This window comes from Gastrolobium bilobum, unplaced genomic scaffold (genome assembly GCF_033153095.1).
Source record: "Gastrolobium bilobum isolate Gb01-03AN ecotype WA unplaced genomic scaffold, APGP_CSIRO_Gbil_v1 utg200954, whole genome shotgun sequence".
Lineage (NCBI taxonomy): Eukaryota > Viridiplantae > Streptophyta > Magnoliopsida > Fabales > Fabaceae > Gastrolobium > Gastrolobium bilobum.
Genome location: NW_026897151.1, coordinates 5,303 through 27,994, shown reverse-complemented (window position 1 = coordinate 27,994; position 22,692 = coordinate 5,303). Strand labels below are relative to the sequence as shown.

Below are 22,692 nucleotides of genomic sequence, written 5' to 3'. Positions count from 1 at the left end.
AATAATTATAACAATACATCGAAAAATATATTGGATATATTTACAAAATTAACTATAATTATTTTTAAAAACTCTCATTATGATTTAGTTGTGAGTGGTTATATATCCGCCTTATTGGATCATTGAATGCCTTCCAATGTGGGTTAACAACCCACCCTTAGTGAGTTATTTACAAGAAAGAATTACTTCTACCAAACAAGGGTCCATAACATCTATTAAAGCAATTTATGTACCTGCAAGTGATTTGACCGATCTTGCCCCTGCCACGACGTTTGCACATTTAGATGCTACTATTATATTATCAAGAGGATTAGCTGCCAAAGGTATCTATCCACATGGGCGGACCTACATGGAGGGCGTGCATGGGCGGCCACCCCCTCTAAAATCTCAAAAAAAAAAAATGTCTACATCCCAAAAAAAATACATAGTATATTTTATTTTTCATAACTGGTGAGTTACTTTAACAAAATTAGCATTGTGTGTCGTTTGGATCTGAAATGAGTTGAATTGATTTCACCTTGTTGATGATCGGTACAATGTTTTTGTTCAAAGCTTTCGATTTCACTTTCTGAGTCTCCTTCTTTTGCTTCATTTGATACCCAAAATCTGTTAGCATGAGAAAGAAGCTTGATACCCATTTTCCTGTTGTGAGTATTTTCACTTTCTCTTTGTAAAGTTGTGATCTTTTTGTAGTTTCATGCTGTTCAAATGCTCCAAAACCAACAGAAAGTGAAAGAAAAAAATGGGTATAAAATAATTATTGTTTGCAAAAAATTTTGGAATTTATTTGTTTAGCTTTATGGTGCTTGATAATTGAAGTAGATGGGTCTGAAGTACTGTGGGCATTATGGAACTTTATGATGTTAGTTTTAGGTGCTTGCCTAATTTGGGTTCTACGAGCTTCCCCTCTTTTTGGATTTATTTTAGTTATGTGATTATATTTGTTATTAAAATTATTTAATGGGTGCATCTCTTGAGATCGTTGTACATGTTTTTTGGCTTAAGAATGTGATTCATTTACTTTTCATTGTTGACATGGCACATGGCAATGAAATAATCTATGTTAAATTCGTCAATTTACTATACTTGTTAAATTATATTTTATTTAAAATTCTATAAGTTGAATTTGTTAAAATTTTCGCCCCTCTTCATAATTTTCTGGGTCCGCCACTGTCTATCCAGCAGTAGATCCTTTAGATTCAATGTCAACTATGCTTCAATCTCGTATCGTTTGTGAATTATATTTATTGAAATACAATAATTCTACAAAAAAAAGTTTTTGAAAACAAATTTTTAGTGATCATTTGACACAAGATTTGTTTGAAATTGTTCCTTATAGCGAAAGAATTTCGTTCATGATGTCTTATTGTGAAACATAGGGTTCATATTATGAAAATTTTAATCTTTTTTAAAAATCGATCTTGTTTCATTGATATAAAACAAAAATTGGTTTGAGGGTTTTTGTTTCCACTGTTTAATGTTTTTTATAATACAAAAATCACACATTTTTATACCAAAAAATTGCGACCAATAGTTTGAAAAATTATTTTTTATACTTCCAAAAATTCTCAAAAACTATTAAAAAACCTGCTGTTATTGAGATGGATTAGATTAAAATCTTGTTGGGTTGTTTTCATCGCTCAAAAATTAGTTGTTTTTTGAGCTTTAACGAAGCTCCTATGACGGAACCTGATTTCAAGTCAGTCGGCCCGTCAAAGGAAGAAGAAGACACTGCGGTAGACAAATCTCAAGCAATCATAGCGGTTAGAGTGAGATTATGAGAAAGACGTCATATTTATATATCTCACTAAAAAGTCTCATGAAATTCACACCAATAGAAAATCCATTAAAATCATCAGATTTTGAATACCACATGGTTGAATACCAACAAATTTGGACGGACTCTAAAATAATATTTTAAAATCCTAATCGAATACCACATGACTTTTTTTTCAATCCCTTAAAATCCTATTTGAATAGCAATGGAATTTTTTGTTCAAAAATAATCTATTAAAATATTTTGAAATCTTAATCTAATACACCCCCTAAGATTTACAAGACCAAATGGAAAAAATTCCAAATGAAAATTATATTAGGCTTTACTTTTTTATTAATATTATTGCATTCCTTTATTATTTTTTACTGACTATTGTAATTTTGAATATTTGTTAAAACTTCATATAATTGGCTTTTTGACCCTTTTGCCCCTCATTAATTAATTAATAACCAATTTGCCCCTGATCAAGAACTATCCACCAACCTGCCCCCTTTTAGTCGACTACCTTGCTGTTTTAGTCGAGCAAATGGTCAATCTTCAGAAAGTGGACTACCGCAAATTTAGTCGACTAAAAAATCATCTTAATCGACTACATTTTTGGGATATTTAGTCGACTAAGTATCGATATTTAGTCGACTAAATGTCGACTGAAACCCTATATTTTCCATGTTTTCGGTCTCATTTCGATTGTTGTTGTTGTGTAAACCTAAATAGCTCCCTTTGTTCATGTGTAATCCTCTTAATCCGATTGTATTTCATCCCACCATCTCTACAGACCTAATATTGTGAAATCATTGTCATTGCCCAATTCCAAACCCCAAAATCCGAACCCAAACCCCCAATTTCAGAACCCAAGTCCCAATTTCGTGAGGAAGATGAGCACAAGTCCAAACATGTATGTGACAATGATCTACTATGATGGAAAGCATTATGAAGGCCCCAATGGTGTTCAATTTGAAGGAAAAACGAAAATGTTGAAAATCAAACGGGGCACTACATACAATGAGTTAAAGGAGAGAATTCAGCAAAAATTGGGTTTGCAAGGCAGCCAATGCGTTCAACGGATGATTGCCAGGGTAGAGACAACAGTTGGTAAGGATGCTATTTACTACATTGGTAACGATATATGTGATGATGAAGATGTCGAATGTGTCATAGATGCAATTGTTGACCGAAAATTTCAAAATTTTATTGAGATATATGTTGAATTAGATTGTGGTCAATCTTCATCTGCACCCATGCATACAAGAAGTGAACCGTATTTTGGTCATGAAGAAAGAGTAGTCGATTTATCTGCACCTGCACATGTCATAAGTCAGATAACACTGCGGGAAATAGATGAGGATGAACAGGATGCCGATATGGACAGCGATGAGGACGGTGAACCTGAGAGTGTTATTCCACTAGGTGACACGTCAGATACTGACGTAGAGGGTGATTTCGACGCTGACACAAGCTCACCATCCCCAGGTTCGCAGGTTACGAGACCACTTCGTGTTGACCCTGTTAGCAGTGGTAAGATTTGTTTTTTAAAGATTTAATTTAGCAATTATTTTTTTTGTTATGAATGGTATTGACGGTGGCATTATAATGCATCCGTAGGTTCTGAGGTCGAGCCATTTTGGAATGAAAGCTCACATTATACCTTCATTAATTGGGCCCACCCTAATGATGAGACGGAGATATTGTATGGTGACGATGATGATCACGGTGGCTGGCAATTAGGGGATCCTTTATATTTGTATCAGGAGTTTCGTAGCAAATCTGAAATGCAACATGCAGTCAAATTATATTGTATGAAGGCTCACCGTACTGCCGTTGTGGCAAAAAGTGATGACCATAGATTTGTGATGAAGTGTCGACACCATAATGATGGATGTCCCTGGTATGTGAGGGCATTGTTGCCGAAGAATGAAAATACTTGGGTGGTTAGTAAATGGGTTAAAGAACACACCTGCCTAAACCAAGGTCTTACCCGGGATCATAGACAGTTGGATTCTGATGTGATATGTGCAACCATTATCAGTATGTATTATTCGATATATCTAACTTCCTAAGGTATGTTAACGTTAATCAGTTTGTATTCTGACTGTTGGCCGGTGTTTTTTTTTATATAGGTATGTTAAAAGAAGATCCATCATTGAAGCCAGTTCTTATTCAAGAGAGGGTACAACGTTTGTATGGATACAACATATCTTACAGGAAAGCTTGGAAGGCTAAAATGAAAGCCATTGTCAAGTTATTTGGCGACTGGGATAAATCGTATGCATTCTTGCCTGGTTGGCTGACATACATGACGCAGGTTAATGTGGGTTCTGTGTTCAAGATTGATACATACCAATGTGTTGATGAACGTCGAGTGTATACGGATAAGGCTGTCTTTCACCGAGTATTTTGGACCTTTCACCAGTGCATTGAGGCCTTCAAATATTGTAAACCCATAATCCAAATTGATGGCACGCATTTGTACGGTAAATACAAAGGAACTCTTTTGATTGCAACTTCACAAGATGGAGATGGTTACATTCTCCCTATTGCATTTGCTATTGTTCCTCCTGGTGAGAGATTGGATGATTGGTCGTGGTTTCTTAGCCTCATGCGTTTTCACGTCATGCATAAGCATGGCATTTGTCTAATATCCGATCGTCATCCCAGCATCATCAGGGATGTAAAAGATCATGCCGGTTGGCAGCCACCATTTGCGTATCATGTGTTTTGTCTACGCCACATCGGAAGCAACTTTAACACTAAGTTCAGAGATGTGGAATTAAAGAAAACCCTGATGAAGCTAGGTACAATCTTCTTTTTAATATGTACAAATTGTATATAATTCATCCTTTTGTATCTAACGCATCATTTTGTATTTCAGGGTACTTGAGTTCAAAGATTCATTTTGATATCAGATTCCAGGATTTTATCGACAGTAACTCTCAAGTAGCTTCATGGATAGATCAGATTCCCAAAGAAAAATGGTGCAGGTCTTACGATGAGGACGGTCGGAGGTTTGGTCACATGACGACTAACTTATCTGAGTGTGTGAATAAGGTCCTGAGGGGTGCACGTAATTTGCCTATAACAGCATTGGTGAAGATGACTCAAAGTAGACTTGTTGAGTATTTCGTCAAGAGACGTGAAAAGATCCAAAAGGCAAAGGCAAAGGGTTGGAGAATTGCAAAAAAAGTTGAGGATATCATCCAAAAAAATGATCAATTAACAGTGAGCCTCCGTGTGCGGGTTTTTGATAGGGACCTGCAGCTATTTGAAATTGAGGATGCCTACAATCAATCAACTCATGATGCAGGTGACATAATGAGGGTGGACTTGCTCAATCGCAAATGTCAATGTGGACAGTTCACATCTAGAAGATTCCCTTGCAGTCATGTCTTAGCGGTGTGCAAGGTAGAAAAGTTGAACCACTATGATTATGTTGATCCTGTGTTCTCAATTGCACAAATTGATAAGGTATATGCTGCTCATTGGTATCCAATGGGCAATGAGTTGTTGATTCCACAAATTGATGGCCCAACCATTATCCCAAATGCATCTTTGGTACGTGCACAAGGAAGACCAAAATCGTCAAGGATACAGAATGAGATGGATTGGGTTGAGTCTCAACCGACAAGCAGTCAGAGTAGATGTAGCCTGTGTAAGCAAATTGGTCACAACAAACGTACATGTCCTATGAGGATTCCCAATACAAGATGAATTGCGGAGGAAGCAGGGGAAGGGCTTAATGTTTTGATGGTTTAACATTATAGGCATTTATGGTTTTATATGCTTGTATTTGATGTCATGATGTTTGTATTTGAATGTAATGACGGTGCTATGTTTGTATTTGATCTCATGATGTTTGTATTTGAATGTAATGACGGTGCTATGTTTGTATTTGATGTCATGATGTTTGTATTTGAATGTAATGACGGTGCTATGTTTGTATTTGATGTCATGATATTTGTATTTGACTCATCTTAGTTTTTTGACTCGGAAATTATGCTCCCTAAGTCACACTCCCTTAGTGGATCAGTGTAGAGTGGAAACCTAGGGCAAAAAACATGTGTAATTCGGATTTGGGGTCCTAAACCAACAATTTAGTCGATTAACCTGTACTGGTTTAATCGACTAAATTGTTGGTTTAGGACCCCAAATCCGAATTACACATGTTTTTTGCCCTAGGTTTCCACTCTACACTGATCCACTAAGGGAGTGTGACTTAGGGAGCATAATTTCCGAGTCAAAAAACCCATGTGGACATTAAATTCCTAAAACCAAGTCGTATGTTGTCATAACGTTTGTTTACGGTTAACAATACAAGATGTAGCCTTTTTGAACACATGTACTGATTTGCTGTGATGTGTTATGGAAATGGAATTATACAATATTGAAATGGAATTAAATTCATTACACAACATAACATAGATCCAAAAAACATAACAATTATGCATTCATTAAAAAAAGTTACATTACATCAACGACTTAAAGGAAATACATGAACAAAACACAATAACATGATGTACACCCTAAATCTACTCGTCATCCCCGTCTGTGTCCGTCTCTGAGTCGTCCTCATCTGACACATGACCCCCATCCCTTGCTGCCTCAGCTACCTGACCACCTCTTGGAAGCTCCAGACGAGCAAGCCTGTCTTCCACACCCTTAAACCTTCCCTGTATGTGTCTAAACCTTTCATTCCCTTTCTTTCTCCATTTTTTATGTGCCAGCGCCATCTTTCCTATCTTCTTTGTCATTGCATTTATGCCCTTCATGACATCACGCAGTGAAAATCCACCTTCAGGTTCAGCTATCTCCTCAACCTCAGCCACATCCTCCTCCTCCTCCTCCTCCTCCACATCTGGCTCAACAATATGGTCATCTTGGGCAACATAAGGAACCTCAACCTGGGGCATACCACTAAACTCCCACACACCCGATCTCGTGTTCTTAGTAATCTTGCACTGCTCCAATAGACGCTTTCCGAACTTGCAATTATAGCCCGTGGTCTTCTTCAACAGCTCAGTCTCCATGGGAACACCAAAGTGAACCAATATCCTCTGTACCAGACAGGCGTATGGAAGATGACCCTTATGTTTGGCCTTAAACATAAACCAACAGATATAGTGCCTCCAGTTCACCATCTGGGCATGTCGGATAGCCCACATAATGGGAATGTCATGTTCCAACACCCTGGAATGATTAAAAGATCGCGGAAACAGAACGTGGGTGAGGACATAGTGTAGTATACGGGACTCCACAGAAAGCAACCCCACCGTATAGTGCAAGTGTTCCCCACGGACTCTTCTCTGCTCCTGCACGGCATCCTCTCGTACATATCCTGGAAGTACTACACCACTATCAGCGTCATACACCACAGTCTGAGAAGAGTCAAAATCATAGCCGAGTATCTCCAACCATGCAGGTGCCGTCATGATGATCTCTATTCCACAGACCCTCGACCTCAGCTCGCCCTGTACGTAGCTGAGGTTATGGTAGAAGGCCCGCACCATAAGCTCTGAATATGGACATAGGGTCTCGGCCAACACCCTCAGATGTGCCGCCTCCAACACCCCCACAATTTCAAATCCCTCCTTATCAAAAAAGGCTGTATCCAAAGATTTTGGAGCACATAACGGCCGGTTCAAATGGTCACGTACGAATGAAGCGTGGACGGCAGGGTCGTCCTCAAACAGATACCCATACGGGAGGTCAACAGTATCAGGCTCTTCGTCTTGTCGCCTTGACGAAGAAGGCCGCTCTTGCCTATGCTTGGTGCGTCTCTCAAGTGACTCATTGCCCTCATCGCTTGGTCTTCTGCGGCTCGTCATTTGTTTAGGGTACCTACAATGAAACATGTCAGCATTTAACTATATGAAACATGTCATGATGGTAATGAAAACTTGCAACATAAGCGCTGTAAACCAAAAGCAAACTTTTGCCCCATACAAACTTTTCAAACAAAAAAATTCACACAATGCAAAAAAATAAACCTTAGTAGATTAGGGTTACAAAACCTACAACAAACGCTTTGATTAGAGTTCACAAATTCGGACAACAAACAAATACAAAAAATTCCTAAACCTAAAACACAATGCAAGTTAAGAAACCTTACCTATCATTCAGATTTCACGATTTGGACCAAATTTGGGGGCAATCCACACGCCTAAAGGAAGGGTTTGGGGCGTTCTTCAGCTGCTCCTGCGGATTTGGGGTTTGGGCCGCCTCCTTAGTCGATTAGGTCATCCTACTCCCCCTCTGCCAAATGAGGGGTTTTTAAAAAACAAATCCGTCGATATTTAGTCGACTAAATATCGATACTTAGTCGACTAAATATCCCAAAAATGTAGTCGATTAAGATGATTTTTTAGTCGACTAAATTTGCGGTAGTCCACTTTATGAAGATTGACCATTTGCTCGACTAAAACAGCAAGGTAGTCGACTAAAAGGGGGCAGGTTGGTGGATAGTTCTTGATCAGGGGCAAATTGGTTATTAATTAATTAATGAGGGGCAAAAGGGTCAAAAAGCCTCATATAATTTTTTAAAATATTATAAATGCATATTATCCTTTCAAATCTTATAAATTTTATTAAAATTCTTTAAAATCCATTTTAACAATGTATTTAAAGTCATTGTTCACCACATGAAAATATCCAAACCTACACCTGCAAACATTCACAAATAATATACAAAAATTTCAACTTTATAAGTGAGTTGGAGAAATAATGGAAAAATAAATATAAATTAAATAACAAAACTTTTACATTGGCATCCTTTGAACAAGCCCTTCTGCAAAGTGGTTGAAAGCTATAGTGACATGCATGTTTTTGTCTTGAGTGTATGAGTCGCTGTGACCCAACAGCATAACCTTGTCGTGCTTGGTAAAGTAATTGTTGGAAATGGTAATTGCAGTGGACGCAAGAACGGCATCGATCAAACCATCAGTGCATTGAGAGAATGAGCAATGGTCAATCCATATGTGGCTTCCTCCTAAGATGGAGATACCATCACCATCCGACACGGTTCTCCACCCGTAGTGGTCTGGTGAGTCCCGCACCATAGCATTCCCACCTGGCTTACAATCATGTATATGTATCCCATGTATTATAACATTGGTCACATATTGTATAGTAATGCATGGACCACCAGCTATATGCACGTTCGCGCCTCTTCCATCAATTGTCTTATGCGAGTTCATGATTAACTCTACCTTCAGTTTAATAGTCATATCTCTTGCGAATATGATCCACAATGGCTCGTCTTGAATCACTGCATGCCGGAGTGTCCCCGGTTTCGGTTTCACCGCGTCATAGTCGCCGGAGTCGGTGACAATATATAACTTACCATTTTTTCCACCAATGGCTTTCTTGCCGAAACCGATTGCACAATCTGCTAGCCTTCTCCTGTTGTAAGCCCAATTGGGGTCACATCTCCAACAATCATCAATGGGGTTGCCAGTCCCACAAGAGCGGGACATCAAATCTGCATTAGCCATATGTTTATGCTTTAGCAAGTTTTAATTAATGTTCTGAGAGTCAAATTTATTTTATAAATGAGTGAAGATTGTCTGAATGTAAATAAGCAAGTATCAGAAAGAAGCAAGTAAAAAAAAGAACAACTTATTCTATTATGACTAAAGGGGATTACAATAGGGTATGACTATGTATTGCCTCTTCTTATCAAAGGATAATAGATAAAAGCCCATGAAATAAGGAATCCCAAAAGGTGATGGTGATCCTTAGCAAAGAATTCTCAAACTCCCCAAACATTACCCTATAGCATTCTAGGAATAGAGACAGCAGCAATAAACCAAGAGCCGGGGGGACAGATATCTTTGCCCAAATTACACTCTTTCCAACTCCTTTCTTCATATTATAGGTAGCTCCTTTGTCATTTGCATCATTAGGCGTAGCCCAAAGTTCTCTAAATTTACTAATAATCTTTTAAGGGCTGCTTAACGGCTGTACTGTCATTTTTCTTTCTTTCATTTTAATTATGAGGAACTATTATTCTCTTTGAAGTGACTTGTTTTTTCGTACAACTTGATTTGCAATAGTCATCATCTTTGCTCATCAAGTTAATTTGAACCTGTGAGTTCTTTAGACTCTGTCTTACTGGTCAATGTGTGTGTGTGTGTGTATTCATCTTACTTACCATTGTAAATACATCAAAAAGATGTAGCTTGAGCTTGATAACACCTGTTCTTTGCCTGCATAGTTCATGTTTTGTATGGCTTGGTTATAGTTGTGTTATTTATTTTTAGAATGCAGAAATTAGCTCAGGAACAAAATGAAAAGATTGAAAAAGTAAATCGTGAAAGGAAATATCATCAGGTAATGACTTTTTATCCACCCTTCTTTCTGTTATTTTTTAAAACTCTGTTAACCTTTTACTTAAAAGGCTTTTTTTAAAAAACTATTGTCAGCAAAATACCGCATATGAGCTTAATGCTTTGTGCATGCAATGGAGGGAGCTCTGTCAGAAAAATATAGACATCAGTGTTGCGTGTACTTCACTTGACACACACATAAAAGAATTGAAAAGAGAAGCAACAGAAAGGTGACAATGCTATGTAAATTTAGTTTTTCTCGGTTGATTCAATATAGTTTTTGTGTTAATTAGTTCTTTTTTTCAGAGGCTGGAACTTGGAAGCTATCACAGAAAATGGCCAATTGTCGAATTCCGAGTTATGAGATTCGTACGTTCTCATCTAGTTTTGTATCCGTAATGAATTTGTTCAGCTTAAACTTGACTTTAATTGCTTCTGTACCTCAATTTTTAGTTTAATATCATGAAAAAAAATTATCCATTTGCTCACGCAAAAAAGAAATAATAACAATAATGATAGAGTGAACTGGTGGAAAGAAAATTTACAAATTTTGCGTCTCATTAACGTGTCGATACGATTTAATCCATAAGTAATAATATATGGGAAAAAAGTATCTAATGTTATTTTAGATAATTTTGTCTAATGTTCATCGAAACGACGTCGTTTTGGGGTTGAAAAATTAAAAAATTAGAATGATAAAGACTATTATATCCTTGACATAAATTAAAATTACAAAACAACCATGATTTTCGTCCTAAAACGACGTCGTTTTGGTGAACATTAGATAAAGTTATCTAAAGTAACTTTAGAAAAAATAAACCCATAATATATATGAGTACAAGTTTATTTGATGTATTAGTTGTACACACACTGATTGCTTGCCATCTTTCTGATTATCCGTGATAACGTTTGCATGATGCTGATATAAATTTTTTGGTTCACTTCATAACAAAATTGTACATTACTCTTCTTTTTTAGTGAAAGGGAAAGAATAGTTCGCTCTCTCCTCTCACCTCACGGCTCGTAGAAAAATGTACATTACTACCAAATAATTACTAATTCAAATCAAAAAATAATTATTTGCATTTATTGGGAGATTGGGGGAATTACAATCGTGATAGGGATTAGTTGGAAATCTCCTGATTTTGTGAGATCTATTCAAATAATTACTAATTTAAATGAAGTGAAACCTCGGATATTGAGTTGCGAATCCAATATGCAGTCAGATCATTTTTCTCTTTCTTTCCACTTACTGGTTGCAAAGTACAATTTGGGATAGTTTGGAGGATATGGTATGATAAAAACATGGAAATCTCCTGATTTTGTGAGATCTATTCAAATAATTACTAATTCGAATTAAGTGAAACCTAGGATATTGAGTTGCGAGTCCAACATGCACATCAGAGCATTTTTCTCTTTCTTTTTGCAAAATACAATTTGGGATGGTTTGAAGGATAAGATATGATATGATAAAAGCATGTATTATGCTATATTTGATGTGGAATAAATAATTAGTATAATAAGATTATATTATCTTATTAGGACGGAACGCAGAAAAGTTATAAATGAATAAAAGTTATAAATAAGGTGAAAGGTTAAACTTGTTGTTATTCCTATGTTGCACATGATTTCTTTTTAGTCTTTTTTCTCTTCAATCTCCCTGTCTCTTTTTTCTCCTTTTTGTCTTTTATCTTATTTCTCCTTTCCCAATTTTTATTTTTATTTATTTATTTATTTATTATTTATTTCATTTTATTTTTTAATCTCTTCTTATTTATCACTGAGTTCATATATCACAAATTTCATTTAGCTTGTATTAAAGGTGTTGTCGATGTTGAGGTTGAAGATTATATTATCTTATTTTCTAAGTCTAAATTAGATAGTGTAAAGGACATGACATAAATAGAGAGGCGGACTATTCTTGTAAGTGTAATAAAAAATTTTATATTAAATTTTGGTCATTAATTTGCTTGTATATAATGACTTGTATATCTAATAAATTAGAATCATTAGATATAAAAATGATCAGCGATTAAAATTTTAAGTATAATTTATACTGATGTAAAATAATCATGACCCATAAATAAAAGTTATCTTTTATGATATAATGTTTTTAAAAATAATTTTTACACTTTTTTCCATGGGTTTTTTTTTTGGAATTATTAAAAAAATTAGTTTTGAAAGAATAAAATATATTAAAATAAATAAAATTACTTAATAAAAAATTTGAAAATAAAAAAATTATATCTTCGCTGAATTTTTAAAAATAAATTTTGAATTGATTTTCAATAGTTATGTATATATCACAAAAAAATAATTAGAATACTGATAACAAAAAGAATTCACAATCACATGCAACATAAAATAATTTAATTTGAATTATAGCTTAAGTTAATTTATTTCATGGATAGAAATAATTATTAGCACATTGTGCACAATATTTGAATACAGATAGTATTTGTTCCTTAGTGAAAGTTTATTACAATTTTGAATGTCATAATAAGATGGCGGTAACAGTGATGCTAACTGGTGGTGTTCCGGTGATTGGTAAAGCTGGCTTTCACATTCTCGGGAAGCTTCGTACGTAATAAACCTAAAATATATTTTGGACTCACTAAACAGTGAATAAGCATCCTATATTATATGCTAATAAATTCCATCAGATCTTCCTTATCATCGTGTCCACCAAACAATTCTATCATGTCCCCGTAATCGTATCCACCAAATGGCTCTTGCAGTTCAAGTTCAACTAGCTCCACCTGACCGTAACTTTAACTTTTATTGGACCTTATATTACTCCAAATACGTGCCTTCTTCAACAATGCAGTAGACTAGGGTCCGTTTGGATTGGACTAGTTTTTTTCTTCTAAAAGTTGCTTTTTATTTCTTGAAAAAAAAACACTTCTTAGTTTTAGTTCATTTGAATGTCTGTTTTTAAAAAAGTTCAAAAATTACTTTTTTCAGAAGCTACAAATTTTAATTTCTAAAAAAACCAGAAATCAATAGTCAAATATTTTTTTCAAAAACTAAATATTTTTATAAAAATATCAATAACTTTAACTTTTGTAAAAAGAACTCCTAAAATAAGAAAGAGATAAAAGCTACTTTTTTTGAAGAAGAAACAAAAGGGCTCTAGGTATATTTCAAACCCAGCAACTTTTTTCTGACCCTAGTGTATAACTTATAACATTCAGTGAGTTAAAAATTACAAATATTTACACTTTTGAATTTATTATAATTTTCATTTTTTAAAAAGCACGAGAATTCAAGTAAAAACGTAATTTTGCAAAATAAAAAATACCTTCAGAATAATGCACATAAGTTAATAAATATGTAAATTGACAATAAATAATTAGTACTTTGCAGTTTGCACTAATCCGATGTACTTAAATTGTGTGCACTAAACAAATAAATTGTTAACATATTATCAATTATAATAGCTAATTATTAATCAATAATGTATTGATATATTCGTGTATAACGCGATCCAAGAACCAATGTTGTTTAATTCAGTTATCAATAAATATCCACTACGACATAAAAAAAATTTATTAATATATATATATATATATGAGAGAGAGAGAGAGTTGGATAAAAAAAATAATAACAAATATTTAATTTATTCATGAACCGTTGAGATTTTGGTCTCATGATACATTTCTTATACATTATAAAAAATTTGGACATATTTTGATTGAGCATTTCTTTATCTCCTACTCGTATATCAAAAGTTACGTTAATATTATTTATTTATTTGTTTATTTTTAAAAATTTATTCTCATATCCTTTATATCTATGATATAACAAATTTTTTATACTATTTTTTTGAAATATTTCAATCGGTTCATTGCTTCGCAACTAATCCGATTCGAGACGAGTTCAGGATTAAGGCTTTAAACTCCTTCAAAAGGTGGTACTGGGGAGATTCGAACTCATACTTTCACCCATGGTGATAGCTCAGTTGACGCATGAGAGCTAAATTTCCTACACTATAAGACTTGTAATCCCCGTAATTTTTATAACATCTATTTTCTATTGGAAACTTAAAATATAAGATTTCTTGGGACTTAAAAACGTAGAGAATTAGCCCCTGTTTAAATACTTTTTATAAAAACAATTTTTGTATTTTCAAAACAAAAAAAAACTTGTAAGATAAAGCCTGTTTTATAAAAAAAAGTTAAAAGTTTTAACTTTTTTTATTTTAGAATCAAATTTAGAGAAAAGTCTCAGTTATTTTTATTTTGTGTTTTGACTTTTAACTTTAAAAAAAAACTTATTTTCATAATTATTTTACGGAACAATTTTATGAAGAAGAAAAATCAGAACACAATCATGGGTCCATGATGTGAACCAAAACATATTGATCACAACAGTTCAATTAGAAAAGTTTATTTATATGAGTTAAGATGTTCTATTTACCTTTTTTTTCTTACCTATTTATCTTCCATACCATTTGATCATAATCTCACTATTTATTTCTCTTCTTAAAATTCTCATCCAATAATAAGATATCTGATATTCAGGCTCACCCTCCATGAATGCACGGTTCCAATTTGATAGCTAATAAAGTACGTCCCTAGGGAATTGATACTCCATAAATAGCAGTAAGTTTGAGTGGGAGAGTGACCATTTTGTCACGTTTGGACAAAAAAATTACCAAACTGCTACATTAACAGTAAATTTTGTCAAAATGTCACGCAGCATAATTCGCTACACAGTGTAGCGAATTATGTATGCAAGTAATTCGTTACACAGTGTAGCGAAATATGCCACGTCAGAACCAAAAATGCCACATGTCAAATTTTGCAAAATTCGCTACCCTATGTAGCGAATTTTGCAAAATTTGACATGTGTCATTTTTGGTTCTGTGCGTTCTGACGTGGCATATTTCGCTACACTGTGTAACGAATTACTTGCATGCATAATTCACTACACTGAGTAGCGAATTATGCCGCGTGGCATTTTGACAAAATTTACTGTTGGCGTGGCAGTCTGGTAATTTTTTTGTCCAAACGTGACACTTTGGTCACTCTCCCAGTTTGAGATCCTGGCAGAGAAATCGAGGATGGGATATTAAATGAAACTTACACAAAACAAATATATATAACTTTAAAACAAGTTAAATTTTCAAGGTGGAAAAAAGAAAAAAAAGGAAGGTGCAGAGCTCCCTGCAAGCCAAATTTGGGTCATACTAGAGATAATGAAGCTCCCAAACTATGGAAGCCACAGATCTACCATATAACTACATTATGGGTAGAACTGCTCCACCTCCTAACCCTTTTGACTTAATTCATAAGATCGAAACCATAACATTTCATGCAACATCTATAATTTATGTTGCACCGACACCGACACGGGACACGGGATATGACACGACACTCCGACATGTTAATTCTAAAAATTGTTAAATTTTGACACGTTAGGACACGTTTTGATATTATATAATATTTTTAATTTATGTAGTGTATATTATATTTAATATTCAATAATTTAACAAAAAAATAAAGTTAAACTTATAATACCCATCAATTTTCCAAAGAAACACAAGTTATTCCAAATGTTTATATTAAACTCAATAAAATAGTAATCGTAATCTAACAAATCTAATAGTTGGAACTCAAAATGCAACGCAACGTAACATTTGAACCTTTTTTTGAGTCTTTGCAATAAGTATTGGAGTATCGGGAAGTGACGGAGTGTCGGTGAGTGTCGAAAAATGTCGAACATGTCACGTCAGGAATTTTAAAGTATCGGTGCTTCATAATCTGTAATGAGTTCCTTCATTCAACAAAGGCATCAAAAACAGCATAGAAGAAACAAACGTAACCTTATTAAAAAATTAAAATTATACATATATGAGCGTAAGCCCAATCGATACAAACTTCAGCTGAGCTTGAAAGTTAGTTCAAATACAACACTAAGGGAAACAAACTGAATCAAGCTTTCAAAGTACATCAAACAAAAACTGCAAAACATAAACCTAAACCTTGATCAAGAACAAAAGACAAAAAGAAACCATATAGGTAACCACATATATAGATCAATGAGCACTCATCTCCAATCTCAAATAACGATAACTAGAAAGATAAAAATTATGGGTATTGATCAACCTATCCAAACAAATTAAAGTCGCGATGACCGAACCGAAAAATCGATAATCGAATTAACCGAAAATCGGAAACCGAAATAAACAGCAAAATTTAATTGGATTGGATCGATTTTCTGTGTGATTGGTGAAAATCGATCCAATGATTCTCCAACCTTACCATGTACCTACTTAAGCATTTCCCCAATCATAGCCCAAAAATCATATAGCAAAATTCTAAATCCAAGACTCATTAACCCATCATGTTGGAGAATGTGAGTTTTTGCTTGATCTATGTTATGTTTTTTTTTTTTTGTAAGATACATCATGTATTTTTATGACATGGGTTCTTATTGTACAGTAGCTCCTCTATATGATAAAAATCTGGGTTACTCCATATCCCAGGAAACCACATTGTAAAAGATGGTAATTCAACTTTTTGTTATAATATATTGAAAACAGAATAATATCAGTTACTGCAGATAAGTTATCTGCATTGACTCTCAAAATGACGTCATTTTGGGATAGAAAAATTAAATAATTATAATTATAAAGACTATAATAACTCTGAAATAAATTAAAATTACAAAAACATTATGATTTCTACCCAAAACGACGTCGTATTAGGCTTACTGCAGAAAAAACTAACCCTATTGAAAATCAGATTATGGATTGCACAATAATCATAGTACAAACTTTATAAAGCCAATACATAAAAAAGATATGTTATTTGCACAACAGTCATCATACAAATTTTAGGCTTTTCAAAAACAAAAAATCGGTCCATTACAAATCAAATAAAATTGGATTAGATTAGATAAGATCGGAATTGAAAAAATAATTCCAAACCGAAGAGATTGAATTAGATGATTTTTGCTTCCAAAACTTATCCAATCCAGACCACGAACACCCCTAATAAAAACTCAAAATCAACTAAAAGAGTCAAGAACCCTATCCTACCAAAAAGACATTGTCTTTTCCATGATGTAAACCAATGTTATTCATTTGCTTATATATAGCACTTGTAAGGGACATTGATCGTACTACCATCTTTAATCATGAAATATATATGAATGTCACGGATCCTAAATATTTTTGTAAACTGTCACGACAATGAAGTCGCTGAGTAATGTAGTGACTACGAACAAACACGTGGCACGTTTTCAGTGGCTTGAAAAGTTTGAGAAGCCTGACCGGACCAAAGTCACTACATGGTGTACCGACTTTGGTATGAATGTGACACGTGTGCACTAATTTAGCCGGAGTCGCTACATCATGTAACGACTTAGTTAAAAGTCACTTTAACTTGTCACTTTTAACTACTATGATTGAGACCCGTTAAGTTAATAACTTGATTTTAATTTAATTTTTTTAAGTAGTTTTAATTTGCAAAATAAATAATTATAACAATACATCGAAAAATATATTGGATATATTTACAAAATTAACTATAATTATTTTTAAAAACTCTCATTATGATTTAGTTGTGAGTGGTTATATATCCGCCTTATTGGATCATTGAATGCCTTCCAATGTGGGTTAACAACCCACCCTTAGTGAGTTATTTACAAGAAAGAATTACTTCTACCAAACAAGGGTCCATAACATCTATTAAAGCAATTTATGTACCTGCAAGTGATTTGACCGATCTTGCCCCTGCCACGACGTTTGCACATTTAGATGCTACTATTATATTATCAAGAGGATTAGCTGCCAAAGGTATCTATCCACATGGGCGGACCTACATGGAGGGCGTGCATGGGCGGCCACCCCCTCTAAAATCTCAAAAAAAAAATGTCTACATCCCAAAAAAAATACATAGTATATTTTATTTTTCATAACTGGTGAGTTACTTTAACAAAATTAGCATTGTGTGTCGTTTGGATCTGAAATGAGTTGAATTGATTTCACCTTGTTGATGATCGGTACAATGTTTTTGTTCAAAGCTTTCGATTTCACTTTCTGAGTCTCCTTCTTTTGCTTCATTTGATACCCAAAATCTGTTAGCATGAGAAAGAAGCTTGATACCCATTTTCCTGTTGTGAGTATTTTCACTTTCTCTTTGTAAAGTTGTGATCTTTTTGTAGTTTCATGCTGTTCAAATGCTCCAAAACCAACAGAAAGTGAAAGAAAAAAATGGGTATAAAATAATTATTGTTTGCAAAAAATTTTGGAATTTATTTGTTTAGCTTTATGGTGCTTGATAATTGAAGTAGATGGGTCTGAAGTACTGTGGGCATTATGGAACTTTATGATGTTAGTTTTAGGTGCTTGCCTAATTTGGGTTCTACGAGCTTCCCCCTCTTTTTGGATTTATTTTAGTTATGTGATTATATTTGTTATTAAAATTATTTAATGGGTGCATCTCTTGAGATCGTTGTACATGTTTTTTGGCTTAAGAATGTGATTCATTTACTTTTCATTGTTGACATGGCACATGGCAATGAAATAATCTATGTTAAATTCGTCAATTTACTATACTTGTTAAATTATATTTTATTTAAAATTCTATAAGTTGAATTTGTTAAAATTTTCGCCCCTCTTCATAATTTTCTGGGTCCGCCACTGTCTATCCAGCAGTAGATCCTTTAGATTCAATGTCAACTATGCTTCAATCTCGTATCGTTTGTGAATTATATTTATTGAAATACAATAATTCTACAAAAAAAAGTTGCCTGCACACTATTTTTTTTCTACAATTTTTTTTTTTGGGATTAATGTTTTTCTTCCAAGATAGAAAGAATTTTATATCGCTATATCATATGCGTGTTTTCATTTAGTATTTCAAGAAAAATTCGAATATGAATTTATGAATTTTATTACATGAAATTTTAGAAAATTTCTTAAATGTTTTTCAATCAATACATTGAAATCTTAAATTGCTTTAGAATTTTTGAAAACAAATTTTTAGTGATCATTTGACAAGATTTGTTTGAAATTGTTCCTTATAGCGAAAGAATTTCGTTCATGATGTCTTATTGTGAAACATAGGGTTCATATTATGAAAATTTTAATCTTTTTTAAAAATCGATCTTGTTTCATTGATATAAAACAAAAATTGGTTTGAGGGTTTTTGTTTCCACTGTTTAATGTTTTTTATAATACAAAAATCACACATTTTTATACCAAAAAATTGCGACCAATAGTTTGAAAAATTATTTTTTATACTTCCAAAAATTCTCAAAAACTATTAAAAAACCTGCTGTTATTGAGATGGATTAGATTAAAATCTTGTTGGGTTGTTTTCATCGCTCAAAAATTAGTTGTTTTTTGAGCTTTAACGAAGCTCCTATGACGGAACCTGATTTCAAGTCAGTCGGCCCGTCAAAGGAAGAAGAAGACACTGCGGTAGACAAATCTCAAGCAATCATAGCGGTTAGAGTGAGATTATGAGAAAGACGTCATATTTATATATCTCACTAAAAAGTCTCATGAAATTCACACCAATAGAAAATCCATTAAAATCATCAGATTTTGAATACCACATGGTTGAATACCAACAAATTTGGACGGACTCTAAAATAATATTTTAAAATCCTAATCGAATACCACATGACTTTTTTTTCAATCCCTTAAAATCCTATTTGAATAGCAATGGAATTTTTTGTTCAAAAATAATCTATTAAAATATTTTGAAATCTTAATCTAATACACCCCCTAAGATTTACAAGACCAAATGGAAAAAATTCCAAATGAAAATTATATTAGGCTTTACTTTTTTATTAATATTATTGCATTCCTTTATTATTTTTTACTGACTATTGTAATTTTGAATATTTGTTAAAACTTCATATAATTGGCTTTTTGACCCTTTTGCCCCTCATTAATTAATTAATAACCAATTTGCCCCTGATCAAGAACTATCCACCAACCTGCCCCCTTTTAGTCGACTACCTTGCTGTTTTAGTCGAGCAAATGGTCAATCTTCAGAAAGTGGACTACCGCAAATTTAGTCGACTAAAAAATCATCTTAATCGACTACATTTTTGGGATATTTAGTCGACTAAGTATCGATATTTAGTCGACTAAATGTCGACTGAAACCCTATATTTTCCATGTTTTCGGTCTCATTTCGATTGTTGTTGTTGTGTAAACCTAAATAGCTCCCTTTGTTCATGTGTAATCCTCTTAATCCGATTGTATTTCATCCCACCATCTCTACAGACCTAATATTGTGAAATCATTGTCATTGCCCAATTCCAAACCCCAAAATCCGAACCCAAACCCCCAATTTCAGAACCCAAGTCCCAATTTCGTGAGGAAGATGAGCACAAGTCCAAACATGTATGTGACAATGATCTACTATGATGGAAAGCATTATGAAGGCCCCAATGGTGTTCAATTTGAAGGAAAAACGAAAATGTTGAAAATCAAACGGGGCACTACATACAATGAGTTAAAGGAGAGAATTCAGCAAAAATTGGGTTTGCAAGGCAGCCAATGCGTTCAACGGATGATTGCCAGGGTAGAGACAACAGTTGGTAAGGATGCTATTTACTACATTGGTAACGATATATGTGATGATGAAGATGTCGAATGTGTCATAGATGCAATTGTTGACCGAAAATTTCAAAATTTTATTGAGATATATGTTGAATTAGATTGTGGTCAATCTTCATCTGCACCCATGCATACAAGAAGTGAACCGTATTTTGGTCATGAAGAAAGAGTAGTCGATTTATCTGCACCTGCACATGTCATAAGTCAGATAACACTGCGGGAAATAGATGAGGATGAACAGGATGCCGATATGGACAGCGATGAGGACGGTGAACCTGAGAGTGTTATTCCACTAGGTGACACGTCAGATACTGACGTAGAGGGTGATTTCGACGCTGACACAAGCTCACCATCCCCAGGTTCGCAGGTTACGAGACCACTTCGTGTTGACCCTGTTAGCAGTGGTAAGATTTGTTTTTTAAAGATTTAATTTAGCAATTATTTTTTTTGTTATGAATGGTATTGACGGTGGCATTATAATGCATCCGTAGGTTCTGAGGTCGAGCCATTTTGGAATGAAAGCTCACATTATACCTTCATTAATTGGGCCCACCCTAATGATGAGACGGAGATATTGTATGGTGACGATGATGATCACGGTGGCTGGCAATTAGGGGATCCTTTATATTTGTATCAGGAGTTTCGTAGCAAATCTGAAATGCAACATGCAGTCAAATTATATTGTATGAAGGCTCACCGTACTGCCGTTGTGGCAAAAAGTGATGACCATAGATTTGTGATGAAGTGTCGACACCATAATGATGGATGTCCCTGGTATGTGAGGGCATTGTTGCCGAAGAATGAAAATACTTGGGTGGTTAGTAAATGGGTTAAAGAACACACCTGCCTAAACCAAGGTCTTACCCGGGATCATAGACAGTTGGATTCTGATGTGATATGTGCAACCATTATCAGTATGTATTATTCGATATATCTAACTTCCTAAGGTATGTTAACGTTAATCAGTTTGTATTCTGACTGTTGGCCGGTGTTTTTTTTTATATAGGTATGTTAAAAGAAGATCCATCATTGAAGCCAGTTCTTATTCAAGAGAGGGTACAACGTTTGTATGGATACAACATATCTTACAGGAAAGCTTGGAAGGCTAAAATGAAAGCCATTGTCAAGTTATTTGGCGACTGGGATAAATCGTATGCATTCTTGCCTGGTTGGCTGACATACATGACGCAGGTTAATGTGGGTTCTGTGTTCAAGATTGATACATACCAATGTGTTGATGAACGTCGAGTGTATACGGATAAGGCTGTCTTTCACCGAGTATTTTGGACCTTTCACCAGTGCATTGAGGCCTTCAAATATTGTAAACCCATAATCCAAATTGATGGCACGCATTTGTACGGTAAATACAAAGGAACTCTTTTGATTGCAACTTCACAAGATGGAGATGGTTACATTCTCCCTATTGCATTTGCTATTGTTCCTCCTGGTGAGAGATTGGATGATTGGTCGTGGTTTCTTAGCCTCATGCGTTTTCACGTCATGCATAAGCATGGCATTTGTCTAATATCCGATCGTCATCCCAGCATCATCAGGGATGTAAAAGATCATGCCGGTTGGCAGCCACCATTTGCGTATCATGTGTTTTGTCTACGCCACATCGGAAGCAACTTTAACACTAAGTTCAGAGATGTGGAATTAAAGAAAACCCTGATGAAGCTAGGTACAATCTTCTTTTTAATATGTACAAATTGTATATAATTCATCCTTTTGTATCTAACGCATCATTTTGTATTTCAGGGTACTTGAGTTCAAAGATTCATTTTGATATCAGATTCCAGGATTTTATCGACAGTAACTCTCAAGTAGCTTCATGGATAGATCAGATTCCCAAAGAAAAATGGTGCAGGTCTTACGATGAGGACGGTCGGAGGTTTGGTCACATGACGACTAACTTATCTGAGTGTGTGAATAAGGTCCTGAGGGGTGCACGTAATTTGCCTATAACAGCATTGGTGAAGATGACTCAAAGTAGACTTGTTGAGTATTTCGTC

The 22,692-nt window shown here is 34.4% G+C and overlaps 2 protein-coding genes across 2 annotated transcripts; one reads left to right on the top strand and one right to left on the bottom strand.

Annotated features, from left to right (window-relative positions):
- Positions 1 to 8,355: 8,355 nt before the first annotated feature.
- LOC133304549 (probable pectate lyase 18) lies at positions 8,356 to 9,261 on the bottom strand. Its single transcript, XM_061504596.1, has 2 exons — positions 8,531 to 9,261; positions 8,356 to 8,431 (listed from the first exon to the last, which is right to left on the bottom strand). The coding sequence occupies exons 1-2, from the start codon at positions 9,259 to 9,261 to the stop codon at positions 8,356 to 8,358; spliced, it is 807 nt and encodes a 268-aa protein (XP_061360580.1).
- A 99-nt stretch (positions 9,262 to 9,360) lies between these two features.
- LOC133304547 (pre-mRNA-splicing factor SPF27 homolog) lies at positions 9,361 to 10,587 on the top strand. Its single transcript, XM_061504593.1, has 3 exons — positions 9,361 to 10,099; positions 10,192 to 10,325; positions 10,402 to 10,587. The coding sequence occupies exons 1-3, from the start codon at positions 10,031 to 10,033 to the stop codon at positions 10,457 to 10,459; spliced, it is 261 nt and encodes an 86-aa protein (XP_061360577.1). The 5' UTR covers positions 9,361 to 10,030; the 3' UTR covers positions 10,460 to 10,587.
- The last annotated feature ends 12,105 nt before the right edge of the window (positions 10,588 to 22,692 follow it).